At 38.8% G+C, this 13,985-nt stretch overlaps 1 protein-coding gene across 1 annotated transcript; it reads right to left on the bottom strand.

Annotated features, from left to right (window-relative positions):
• Positions 1-434: 434 nt before the first annotated feature.
• AGR3 (anterior gradient 3, protein disulphide isomerase family member) lies at positions 435-12,647 on the bottom strand. The gene is made up of 7 exons (XM_089531364.1): positions 12,545-12,647; positions 10,271-10,334; positions 7,940-7,992; positions 5,420-5,496; positions 5,232-5,295; positions 3,082-3,165; positions 435-484 (listed from the first exon to the last, which is right to left on the bottom strand). Exons 1-7 carry the CDS (start codon positions 12,645-12,647, stop codon positions 435-437), a joined length of 495 nt encoding a protein of 164 aa, XP_089387490.1.
• Positions 12,648-13,985: the final 1,338 nt, after the last annotated feature.

Here is a 13,985-nt window from a genome sequence, read left to right as displayed (position 1 = left end):
GCATCTAATAACTATTTCAACTGCACTTGCCTTGCTGTGGTGTCCTTAACACAGCATGAAATAATGGACTGTGAAGAGCTGGGATGGGTTGAAATGGAGGCTCTTAATGGTTACACAAAAGCTGTGACTTTAAGGTTAAGTGAACTCTCAAACTCTAGAGTAGGCCCTCTGATGAGGTTGGGATTTGAAAATATGAAATTGTAGGGAAGGAGGAATCCTGAAGTAAACTGGGTCATCCTTCTCATTAGCGGAGGTCTTGTATCATAACCACTATAACCACCCTTGGAAAATGTAAGATACACTTTGGTTGAGATAACAGCAGGTAATGAAAGCCATTTTGAAGAAGAGAACTAGGTTGGTTGCACACCCCTAACAGATGACTCTTCTTGGTTCACATTTCTGGGGAGGGGTGGTGATAATGTTACAGCTTCCATTCACAGCTCAGTCTGAATGAGGCGCAATGCCTTCTTCATGTTCTCTATTACTGCAAGCAGAACACAGTAAAGTGAATGTTGATGAGGTAACAATATAATTCTAGAAAATAATGAAATTACACACACACACACACACACACAATTGGCCCTCTGTATCCATGGATTCTTTATCCACAAATTCAAATATTTTCTTAAAATATTTAAGAAAATATATAAATTCCAAACAGCAAACCTTGATTTTGCCATTTTGTATAAGGGATACCATTTTATTATGCCACTGCATTTAATGGGACTTGTATATCCACGGAGTTTGTTATCCACAGGGGCTTCTGGAACAAAACCCACTGGATACCAAGGGCCTATACTCTCTCTCTCTCTCTCTCTCTCTCTCACACACACACACACACACATGCAGATTGAATATCCTTTATCCAAAATGCTTCGGACCAGATGTATTTAGAATTTTGAAGTGTTTTTGGTTTTTGGAATACTTGTATATAATGAGATATCTTGGAGATGGGACCCAAGTCTAAACACTAAATTCATTTATGTTTTATATAGACATTACATAAATAGCCTGAAGGTAATTTTATACACAATACTTTAAAATTCATGCACGAAACAATACTTGTGTACATTGAGACCATCAGCCATCCGTGTGGACAATTTTGGATTTTGGAGTATTTCAGATTTCAACCTGTATTGTAATGTCCTTCCCCTTATTCTCTATGTTTTGATTAAACTGATTTATTAAACTACTTGGAAATAATGCTGAATACCAGAAGAGTGACTTAACAGGTAAGAAGAGAAGAATGAATAATATTAAAAACCATAAACAAATAAGATTTTTTTTAAAAAAATGAAATCTACAAGCAAAGTACAGAAACATTTCTATGAAAAGCTGCTCTTTGGGGGAAAGGGATGTTACAGGAGCTTGTGAAAATGAAATAAAATATTAGTTGTCCTAAGCACTCCTGGGAGGAACTTCCATAGCTTTAGAGGCAGACCTAACCCAAGACATTTTACTACCATAGGTGAAAGATAAGATGATCCTTCTTCCTAATCCACATTCATGTCAACCAGACTGGCAGATGGACTTTATTTTGACACTATTGGAAGACCTATCATCACACAAAAGGCTAAGAAGCTAGTTTAGGCGGTGCAGCGTGGCTTTGAGATGCATATACACCTAAATCCTATTTTAGTCCCGACTATTTTAGACCCATCAAATCCATTAGATTTATCTGAGCTATTCAGCTATTGACTGAACTTTGTAAGTCTCATAACTAACAGCACAATACCATACACATGCCTACACAGAAGTCAAGTTCTTGGCAGATATGTCACCAAGGTCACACTGTTATTTGAGAGATGTGTATACAAGATTATACAAGAGCTCTCTTATCTATTGTGATCAGTGCTGAAGACTATTGTCTGAACTACAGTCATCCCTCCATATTTGCGGCTTTGATATTTGCGGATTTGATTATTCACGGATTTGATTACTATGTTCTCTCTAGGACTGTCTAGGTCCTCCAGTGCAACTTTGTGGTCAACTTTAACTAAAAGTTGCACTGAAAGACCATTTGTAGCTACTCCAGTGCCATTCTATGGTCAGTGTATGTTGGACATCAACCACAGAGTTGCACTGGAGGACCTAGAGATTCCTAGAGAGGTGTCCTCTCAGTTAAAAACAGTGTTTTTGTTGTTTGCGGTTTTTCCATATTCACAGCGGTCTTGTTCCCCTAACCCTAGCGAATATGGAGGGACAACTGTATTCTTCAGTGAGACGCCAGCATGGTGTAGTAGTCTGAGTGTTGGACTAGGACTCTGGAAGAGCAGGGTTGAATCCCCACTTAGCCAAGGAAACCCAATTTGGGCAGGTCTCACACTCTCAGCCTTAGAGGAAAGCAATGACAAACCCCACTCTGAACAAAACTTGCAAGGTTCCCCTTGATAGGTACACCTTAAGGTTGCCATAAGTCATAAATGACTTTAATGCACACAGCAATTTTGAATTCACTGGGAATTACTCCCAAGTCAGTGGGTATAGGATTGCAGGCTGTAATCAAGCAGGTCTAAAAAAGCTATTACTGTTTCCATTGTTAACATGACTTGGCTCACAGCTTTTGTGCTATGCTGATGCAACAGGTGCCGCAGAGGACAAAAGCCACCCTCTTTCTAACTGCGCAAATCTTGTCCTTGTAAACCATGTGGATCAGCACTGGAAGGGTGGAAACAAATAGTGGCATGCAATATTATGACGCACTAAACAATCCTAATTCAAGTGGGCTTGCTCAGACTATATTATGTGGCACAGGAGTGTGACCCAAAACTTTTGCTTCCTGAGGTCAAGTAGAAAATAGCACCATTACCTCCCTGCAAGTCAAGGTGCATAGTTCCTGGCAATAAGTCAATTTACTCTGGGTAAATAAATCCTATTGCTACCCCAATCCCTACCTAGCCATAACAATAAAATAACAAATTAAGAACTAAAAATCTCCTACTTTTCCATTACAAATAAAATAAAATAAATCTGCTGCCCCACTTTGCCTAATTGTAGGGCCAGCCTTGGGTGGAGACAAGACATGGAAACCTCTATCATGGGTGGCATAAATATAAAATCTATTTTGGAAAAAAAACATACACACTGGCAGGTCTTGAGGCTCATAAGTATACATTCGGTTAGAATATCTTCCAGTGATATCTGCTCTCACTGTGAGAGAAGGATCTGGAAAAGCAAACAAGAAAAAGAAAAAAATGTTGCAATCATTTCTGCTCTAACATCTTATTTGGAAAGCACATAGGTTATGGAATAAACATTTTTAGGAAAAGACCTATTTTATAATTAATTTTAGTGTGGCTCAATTTTAGGATGTAGGTTTGGTCACTGCTTGCTGTTCTGACTGGCAGGGCAAGGCCAATCCATAGTGTGCTGCTTTGGATAGGAACTGTGGATTTCTGCAAAACACGAAGTTACCAATTTGAAACTCCTTCCCTGGGGAAGCTAAGATGATTCTCTCCTTGCTGGCTTTCTATCGGCATATGAAACCCTTTCTGTTCCAACAGGCTTTAAGGAATTGACTGTTGTTTAACTGATTTTAATCTTTTGCCTTTTAATGGATTTGTTATAAACAGTTTTAATTTTATGAATAGCTTAATTGTTTTTTTAGCAGTAACTTTTCACATGATTTTATTCTGTAAGTGCTTTTATTTGTATTTATTTTAATTTTTGATTTCCCTTGTGTTTTGGGGAAAGGAATGATATAAACAGGAGGAGGAGGGGATGAAAGTGGCACTCTTGAAAAGAGGATGCAGACACATATAGAAGTATGCATATAAAGGTTCATTCCTATAATGCCAAATTCACATTAGCTGTGAACTGACCCATTGCCCATCAGAGACTGAAGGTTTGACATGTGGGTAGGACTCATGAGATGCTGCATTTAGGCAAGAATGAAGCAAGAATGTCCTGGAAAAGACTGAGATCCCCATAACTGATGGGTTCACCCTCACTTTGGAATGCTGTTGGGGACAATCAACCATTAATATATGATGACAAGACAGAGGGCTAAAACCAATATTAGTTCTATCTAGACTTATTGAAATGAATGAGAAGTGAAAGTCACATCTAATCTATTTCCCACTGGTTTTAGTGGATCTGTCTTAGCTCCAATGAATGTACAGTGTCTCTGATAGAAGTTCCAGCAGAACAAACCCATTTGTAGAGAAATACAACATTTATATTAATTTTATGTCAACATTACTATTGGTAGGCAATCCTGCAAATTTCTGCTTCATGTATTTGTGTGTCAGCTGGAACACTTAGAAATGTAATTGCACTAACAAAAGACTTAATTAATTCTGTATTAGCAGGCAAAGCTTTCTCATTAATATTGATTAGTGGCAGGAGAAGTGATTCCTAGTCAAAACCATTGGTACTGCTACTGATGGTGTTGTGAAATTCTTTCATTGCAACGAGGCATAGTGGAGCAAACATCCTAGCCAGCACATTGTAAATGTTGTTAACCCCTGGGAATGGGGGCTGCTATTGATGTCAGTTAGGACAGAGCTGGTTAACATTTGAACTTCCAGATGCTGATAGACTGTAATCCCTATCATCCATCACCATTCTGGTTATGCTGTCTAGAGCGGATGAGAGTTCAAGTTCAACAACATGCAGAGGGCCATGTATTTATCTCTGAGCTAGAATGATTACTGGGACAGAAGCTGAATGTCCTACAGAGCTGACCAAGTCACCTCTTGCCTCCATCATCACTACCTAAAGTGTAAAAGTCAGGCCAGGAATTTCACTCCAGATTACATTGTTTTGCTGTCCCTTTGACCTTGGTGGACTGCATTCCCTGATAACTCCAAATTTCCCTCCCTGAGTCACAGCTGATGCCATCCACATGTTTCTTGGGAGGCACAATTTGCTATGTGAACATTATTTTACCATGGGCTTATTTTAGGACATAGAAGGCCTGTTTGAGAAACAGAAAGTGACCAACTTCCAGCTTCTTGAAATGCTCATTTAAGGTCTAAACCAGTCCTGGTATGTGAGAGAGTTATGTTTAAATGGCAAATCACCCAGCATTGATTCACACTCCATGCTGAGGAGGTTGTAGCGGTGTCTGGGAATTCTAGGGACTACATCTGGCCCAATAGCCACACTTTGACCACTCCAAGTTACAACATCAATCAACAGTTGCCACTAATGGAATATGTGCTGGGTCACTGCTAGCAATAATTATTTTACATTCAGATGAAGTTCTCACAGTCATATTTGATACATACCTACGAACATAATTCGCGGCACATATTGTCCATCAGGTGACAAGTTCTTGTCTGTGGTTTCATGCTGGCAGGAAGAGTGAAAATATCTTAATAAGTACTACAGAACTGGATATCTGTCTATGACCCCCCCCCCTCCCTGCAGTAAATAATAGATTTAAGAGAGAGAGAGAGAGATTATTTCTGCATACCATGAGGTTAAGCATGACAAAATTGTTCTGACACATTTCTTGTATCTCTTGGTTTTCTGCAAAAACCTTCTTCAATGCTGTTGAAAGTGAGAGAAGACCACCATGTCAAATACAAAAAGAGCAAACCAAATGAATCTGGTGCTACATCAAAGCAATATATGATAGACCTAGGTATTGTGACCTACTTCTGGCATTTTGTATACAAGTCTAATGTGAAATGAAAGCTGAAATGGAGCCAGTGGCTTTCTCAGTGGTTTTCTCCTTGCCTCTCTGCATGCCATCAAAGCACATCTGTTCTCTTACCAAGAGAAAAACATAAAAGCATGTCTTTTGCCATGCTGGAAAAGTCCATTTGGCAAAAGGCATTCTTTTATGGTCATCTTCTTTAAGGAGAATGGAAGTGCCATATCAGCATGTGAAGAGGCAAGGAGAAAGCTGCTTCTCTCCAGCTTCATTTTGGCTCATGCTAAAAAGCTCTAAGAAGACAATAAAATATAGCATCTTTTGCATCAAGACCTACTCATATAATTCATTTTAAGGATTGCTGTAGGTAAGATCCACAATTTGTCACACCTGGAAATAGACCCATTGAAATCCATTGGGTCTTCTCTAAGTACAACTAAAACTTAATGTAGCTCAATAAATGGCTTCAAAATAATCCTGATTCAGAGTTAGGAACACATACAGAAGAAAATTTAGCCTGCAAATATTTACATGCCATTTGACATTCATGACTGTCAGTTTTGATAGATCTGGCTATCTATTTGTCCTTTCATACGCGTTCCCTATTGGAATTCACACACTGGAATTCAAGGAACAGTCTAATTTGCTAGATGATGACATTCCTCTGGGAGATCTGCAAGGCACAGCATACAGTTGGCTGCTTAGGTTATTATCCAAAATGGAGATCAAAACTCAGAAGCCCATATATATGATCTTTGCCCACTGAGATGATACTACGTATGATTAGCCTCAAGTCAGGTAAACCTCTTGAGTTGTAACTGAAAGCCCTCTTCCTCAGGGTTTTTTTAAAAATAGTATTGAGGCCAAGTAGATAAAAAGGGCATTGTTCCAAACAAATTCTTCAGAGAGGGATGCTAGGCAACCACACTCATGTCTGTGTCTGGTTACAAAGCTATAAGAACAAAACAATACTAAATATGAAAAGTATTCAGTCTGGATCTTGTTAGTAAATCCACGCTGAAGCACCTAACAGAAATTTGTCCATGCTAGGTTCTACTTTTTATAACAAAGAAAATTCATAGCAAAACAAGCCTCTGTTGCTTAGTTATTTTGCTACTTAAGTATTCCTTAAGTATTTTGCTGTTATTAAGTGACTGGAAGATACTAACAATTCCTTCTACATCTGTTTAGAAACCTGCTTAAAAGCTTGGAACTTGCTTAGGAAATTGGGAAAGTGCAGATTCTAGAATTCCCAACCAATATATTTAGTATCTGGAAATTCTCTCTCTCTCTGTGTGTAAATACTATAATGAGCATGTCAGCATCAGAATTAACGGCCAATTGTTGCTCTCTGTACTAAAATCAACCTCAAAACGCATATCATAAATAAATGTAAATCATAAATTGCAAAGTAATCAATGACACTTCCTCCATGTTTTGTGAGATGAGTATATGTCCCATCAATCCAATATTTCTATTGCAATGGCTTGAGAGTAATGCAAATAAAGGATCTATCTGTCTCTGCTATCTGAGCAATTTTGCAACTTGTACTCCGAAATGTAAGCTTTATTTAGGAACAATGCATATTCTGTTAAGTGGCGATCATATGGTCAGTGGTTGTATGAATATATCTTCAGTGTTAAAGAAAGTTCAAGAGCACTCCAAAGGGATAGCTCAGGACATTTTGCTGGCTCAGGGAAAGCAGCAAATGTCACTGCCCCACAACTGATCCAGTTATTTGGGGGAAATTGTGGTGGATGGTGGTTTCTGTCTCAGTAGGGAGTTAATCTGTTCCTGATTTTAGCCTGAACTTTAAAGGAGCTTACAAGGGTGCTGACTTTCTTTGGTGGATGAGTCTCAGCACCTTGGACAGCTCCTTTAGAATGATACATTGTCCCACTGACATGGAAGCCACCAGCTGCTGCTGTCTGACAGGTACCTTTTCCTGCCAGTAAAAATAATAGAAGGAAGTAATAAGTAATAGTTTCCTCCTTTTTCTTGCCATCCAAAATGTGGTGCCTAAGGCAGCTGTCTCACTTTGAATTACAGAAGGGCCATTCTGGCACTCCATCTTTTAAGTAAAACTTTGACATTTTCCAAAGTGAAATTCCTATTCTCAAACAGGGTTAGAATCTGAGTGAAACCAATAATTCTGGCAGTGATTCTATTTACAATCTTACACCACCTAGTCCAAATCACTTATTTTCTGATAATATTAAGCAATAACCATTTTTGGATTGGAATCTCAGTATCAAAAAAAAGTTAGTTCATATAATTATTTATGCTTACAGAAACAATGTAGAAATAGTCATTTGAAATGAAACTGGTTTGTTTTACCTTGACAGTACTGACAGTCTTCCAAATGATGAATAACCATCAGTGGCTTATTACTTTTTCAAAGAGAAAAATATATTAGATTAAATTCAAATACTTTCCTTTGTAATGCAAAACAATTGCCACTAAGTGAAACAATCGAGGGAAAGTGTCAGCAATAAATAAAGGAGGATTTAGAAAAGGAGTGGGAGAATTATCAAGGGAATGCACACACAGCAAATGTAATAGTTGTAGGTGTAAACAGTTCTCAGTGAACTGTCTCTGCAATGCTAGAAATTTGGATAATGAAGGACAATTTAAATCGAAAGGGATAGAATTCTTATTCGAAAGGGAAATGTCCTTATCACTCTCTCACAGCTACTTCTATGGCTATGTTGGAGGGAGGTGGCAAAATGAGGAGACTGCCCTGCCCATTTCCTAGGTCTTCAAACTTCCTTCAGTCCCCAAATTTCTAGCTCTTTAGGGAGTGGGACATGAAAATTATTCACACCCATAAGTCTTATATTTGTTACATGCATCACTTTGGGAACATTGTGTCATTTCTTTGTCTCTGAATGTTAAACTGGAATTTTAAATTACTGCTATGCCAGAAATTGGTGTGAAGGAAAATTTCACAGGGGGGGGGGGTTTCCTATTGTGGATGGGCAATGTCCCCATTTCAGATACCCCAGGTGCACCGTTGGAACTGGAATGGAACAATAGAGCAGGTGAGTTTTTAAGCAGCACAATGCAACAAGTCTGACATACTTTCACATTTCTGATCACACTCTCCAATAAGCACATTGTGGCACCTACCAGCTTGATGAGGGAGGGGCACTAGGACACTGGTTTAGAAGTCTTCTCAAACCCATGCTGAAGTTCAGATTTTGGTCACTTTCTTGCTTTTATATTTTGTAATACAGAGATGGGCAAGATACTGACAGCACTCCCCACCATTGGCTATACTGGCTTTGATGAATGGGATTTGCATTTGAAAACATCTGGATGGCTACAATCATCTCACTCGGTTGCAGTGTAATGGTTGTTGTTTGAAACTTTTCCAGAAAAATTATATTGAATGCTAGTCTCTCATCTTGTCTGAAAAACAAGCATACTTATGTCCCTTCTTGCACTTAGCAAGAATGGACTGTTAGCCAAAAGAGATTCACACATGCCATACTTCTGGAGGCTTCTTCGCAGATTCGCCTGGTAAGCTATTACCTGACATCAACTTGGCCCTAATCAGTTTGCTACACAGTAATTTCAGGAAAATGTGAATTAATGAGTTTCAGAGCAAATCAAGCCCAAACTCTTAAGTAGAAGTCAAAATGACTAAAATGAGGCTCTTGAACTGAGGCTGTTGTACTATTATAAGATGGTATGAGTCATTGGAAAATATTATAATACTTGGTAAAGGAAAGAGGAAAAACGGAAATCAGCATTACAGGAATTAGGAAGATCTGAGCAAGGCAGTTGATGATCAGAGCTCTTGGAGTTCTCTCATACATATGGTCGCCATAAGTCAAAGCTCCTTGAAGTAGACAAAAGGAGAAGGTGAAAGAAAAGGAGAAGGAGAAGGAGAAGGGAGGGTGTCACTAGTGGAATGGGGGCAGACCTCACTGGGTAACACCTCGGGGGGGGGGGGGAACAGGTGCCACCCAATGGTGGCCCTTTGAGAAAAAGAGCGGTGGCAGCAGGAGGAACGTGGAAGCCTGAGTCCTCCACACACCCCACTGCCACTACTTATCTCTTTGCAGACCATGGCCCCCCAAAGAAATTAGTGATAGCAGCCAGGGTAATGTGGAGGAGTCAGCCACCACACACTACCACCATTACAGCTTATTGCTTCTGGACCCATGGCCCTCTGAAGAATCAAATGGCAGGAACAGTGGAAATGAGGAGGCCTGAGTCTCAGCCCCTCTGCTCATCTCTTTGAGGCCCTTGGCCCCCTGAAGAAACAAGTGACAACAACATTGGTAACATGGAGGACTCATCCCCCCACCCCAGCTTTTGCTGCTTCTTGTCTCTTTGGGGAGCCAAAGGGGAGTGGCAATAGTGGCAGGAACAGATATATAATTTTTAACACTCCCTGCCCGGTTTTCTTGATGGGATGTTAAAATAATGACCTGCATCAGGTGTAAAACATGCCTTATATGCAACTGGGAGAGGGAGAAGGAGAAAGAGAGGAAGAAGGAGAAGTGTTACTACTCATACAACTCATAGTAACAATAAGAACAACAACAGTCTTTTCTTGTTTCAGTATGACATGCATCACTGGATATAGGAATATTCCATTAGAGCAAACATTTTGTAAGAGCAAAACATTTGTTAGAACACTTTTAATGATAGTGTTACCTTTGCTTTGCTTGATATAGCCCTTCTTCATAAGTTTGTACCCAGGTTATTTCGTCTCCCCATCCTAGAACAACAGATTCAGGTTGGATTATTATAAGTCTAAGTACCCACCCAATACATATTTTTTCATATTGAATTACACCTGTACTGAAATCTGTAAAGTGGTGCTTCTTTTTGTACAGAGACTGTTCAGTAGCTTTTCTTTCTTATTAAATCTGGCATGGACCTAAATCCTACACTTAGTCCCAACTAGAGATGACCTGTTGAATCAATTGGATTTACCTATGTGTTAACTCACCACTCAACAATCAATTCAATGGGTCTGTCTGGGACTAACCACATAAATTTAGTCCAATAAGTAACACTATATCATAGATATATATTCCATCACATTTATGCCTGTAGCGTTTGTGCATGCGAGGTAGGAGCATGTACTACTTGCTAAAATATTTTAAAATTCATGTTTTCTCACTGTTCAAAATACTATGTTGCTAGTTAGTGGTTATTGCCTTCAGGAAAGAGTTCAGATGCAAAACATTAAGAAAATAAAATGAAATAAATAAACCCCCCAACAATGTTGGCTTATATTCAACTGTCCTTCCCAATTAAGCAATAACCTAAGACGTTTTCAGGACTTATGCTTTTAAGCGGACTTACAGTGGGCAGTTTTCTAATGTCGGTATCTAGTAAAGGGCTGCAATTATGTTACTGGAAATAGAAAAGTAACTGATGCACATCAAGACTGATGCACAACAAAACTGGTAAACAATGGAACTGATGCACAATGGGACTGATGAATATCAGGAACAATGTGCATTGCTCCTGTTGTGTGTCAAGACCAAGCTGAACCAACACACATTGGAACACTCTGGGTGGTGTCCTGTTATGCATCTTCACAATTCACTAACAGGGTTTCTTAGCACCTCTGCTACATAGCTACATGCAATGTAATTTAAAGTATACGAAATATTACATAATGTAGTCTGTGATAGAGGATTCTAGCCCATATTATGTACTTAATTATTTATTTAGGCTGAGATCCTGCATCAGATGCCATGGCACATAACTTTATCATGATATTAACAACATCCTTGGTGAATTATAATGAGTCATATCAGATTGTATCACACAGTGCTACGATGCTCATTGTGCCATGAGACCCATGGCACAATATTGTTAGCACATCCTGCATATCCCATGCCATATTTGGGGTTCCCATCTTTTCATATTTCGTATCTGGAACCAGCATGTTCTTAAGAGGTTCTGATGACCTTTTTGGAACTGAGGCTCCTAGGAGAAAAGAAGCGAAGACCAAGGGCATGTGGACAATCCAGGTGATAATACAATCAAGTCCAAATAGGTGTACTGGTTGTCAGTTCTTGGGAAAGAACATCATGCCTTTGTTACATTACAAGATAGCACATCTCTAGAGGCTAGTTTTCAGGAATAAATATTGGTCTCAAAAACCTAGCTTCTGTGCACACCATACATATACAGTTGTCCCAGGCTGTGCTCCATGTATGTTTTGTGTTGCCCTCAGAGCCACTCCCGCTTTCCATGGTTTACTTTTCAGACACGTAAATATTGCCTTCTTTAAACCCCTTAAACTCCACTATCCAGTTCCCATACTTCCATTTCACTGAGCTCTGAATGCTATGTCTCTCTGTGTGTCTCTGAATGCTGCTATCATGTGTGTATGAGTGTACTTTGTATTTTTCTGAATACAATCTGCCCTCAGTATCTGTGGAGGATCCATTCCAGACCCCCCTGTGGACACTAAAATCCATGAATACTCATGCCCATGTTGTCCCCAATTGCAGTGTGTGCACGTGGCTACAGCGCCATTAGGGACAGTCCCTGTTGTCCCATGGCACCTAGTTCTGGACTCAAGCCGGTAAAAAATAAATAATAAAAACAGTGAGAACAAACATAGTTTAAGAATTAGCAGTTAACAGCATATAAAAGTTTAAAATGTAATTAAACTATCAAAATATTAAAAGCTATTAAAAACATAAATTATTAAAAGGGAAAAAGACAAATAGGAACTCCAGCACATTATATAAGGCCCTTTCCCCTTGAGCTATCAGTCTGCCAAGGCCTGTTAAAATAAAAGTGTCTTTACTTGCCTGTGGAAAGAAAGGAAAAGTATTTTTTAAAAGAACCAATGTCTTGTTAGATTCCTTCCTCAGTATCTACGCCTTTGAATAAATGTAAAATGCTTTGAAGAGTGACTAAATGTGTAGGAATTCAGAGAACAGAATGAAACTACTGTACCTCTTGAGAGTGTCTGGGGAAGTCTTTTTTCCTTCTTGATTGCCATTGCAAAATTGGAGGAAACAGCAATTATCATGAAGGATAAACCCAGTGCTGAATGCATCTTTCTTTCTTTCTTTCTTTCTTTCTTTCTTTCTTGATAGTCCCAATAATAGAAAACAGAACAAATTCTTTAAGTGTGTACTTTTCCAAGGAGTTGTGTTTGCACATGTGATTTAGACATATATTTATTTGCTATGGTGAAACATGAATTTCCTTTCTAACAAACTACTGAAACTGAATGCACATATTAACCCCCCCCCCCCCAAAGACACACACACAAAGCTAATGCCACAGTTGAGCAAAGTGGGGAGGGGAGAAGAAATAGAAACCTAATCTAATTAGATTTTTTGGATAGTCTGTTTCTTCCTCCATCTCCTGTTCTTTGGAAGAGGTAAAAATATACACTACTGGAGAACTCCAAAAACTGCACATTTTTTGACAATGCTATTGACTAACTGCATTTCAGATGGGTATGGTTAACCTCCTGATCCAGCATAACCATCTTGGTTATTTTTATTTTAGAAAACAGTCTGGCAGGCATATTAAACTGAATAAGAGCATGTTAGGATGCACATTTGTCTCCTATAGAATAATATAATTACAGGTCCATGGGCAAAGTGATCAATGGCACTTTCAGCAGGACTGTATGCTAGACAGATAATCTGCAGAAGGACATGTGAAAGCACTCCATTGTTGTGGAGATACATTTTCATAGATAGGCAAGGGCTATCTGAACAAACCTCACCAAGAAAAATCTCTGTTTGCCTTAGGTTCACCATAAGAAATGACTTGTAGTCACATAACCGCAACATTTCTTCTGAGTTATATAACCTTTTCTATTGGCAAAAACTGCTAGCTCCAAATTCTCTACATTATAGGTTGGCAGAAAATTTGGTTATACATAAAGCACACCTTCTTAAATGAATGGTTAAGTTAACTGTGGCTAATTAATTCTAATGGCTTTGCTTGAAGTAAAGCTTAAGCTTGTGTCCAGTCCTAAATACCTGTAAACAATGCACATTGGAATGACAGAATTTAATAGAATGGCTATATATCATCTAATAATACTAATGTTGGCAATAATGTTGAACAGGCCAGCTATTCAAAAAATGTTAAGAAATTAATAAAGCTTGATTAAGTATACATCTCAGGTTTGCTAGGAAAAAGGATGCTAAGCTTCACAAAACTATTCACAAGATGCTGGATTCAAACGTGCTTTAAAGGCATACAAAAGCAGTCATCACTAACGTTTATCATAATATTTGAACTGAGCTAAATTTCTCTTTCAATACCATTATACAAGTCTCAGCTGTTTTGACCTGTTCCCTGATAAACGTCAGTCCATTGGTGGCAAACTGTTATGGCTGTGATGAGATCTATTTTAATCACTGTTGTTAAA

Source organism: Sceloporus occidentalis, unplaced genomic scaffold (assembly GCF_023333645.1).
Source record: "Sceloporus occidentalis isolate IW3139 unplaced genomic scaffold, rSceOcc1.0.p SCAF_7, whole genome shotgun sequence".
NCBI classification, from domain to species: Eukaryota; Metazoa; Chordata; class Lepidosauria; order Squamata; family Phrynosomatidae; genus Sceloporus; species Sceloporus occidentalis.
Note: the sequence above shows the minus strand (reverse complement) of the source record. Positions and strands in the feature narration are given on the sequence as shown.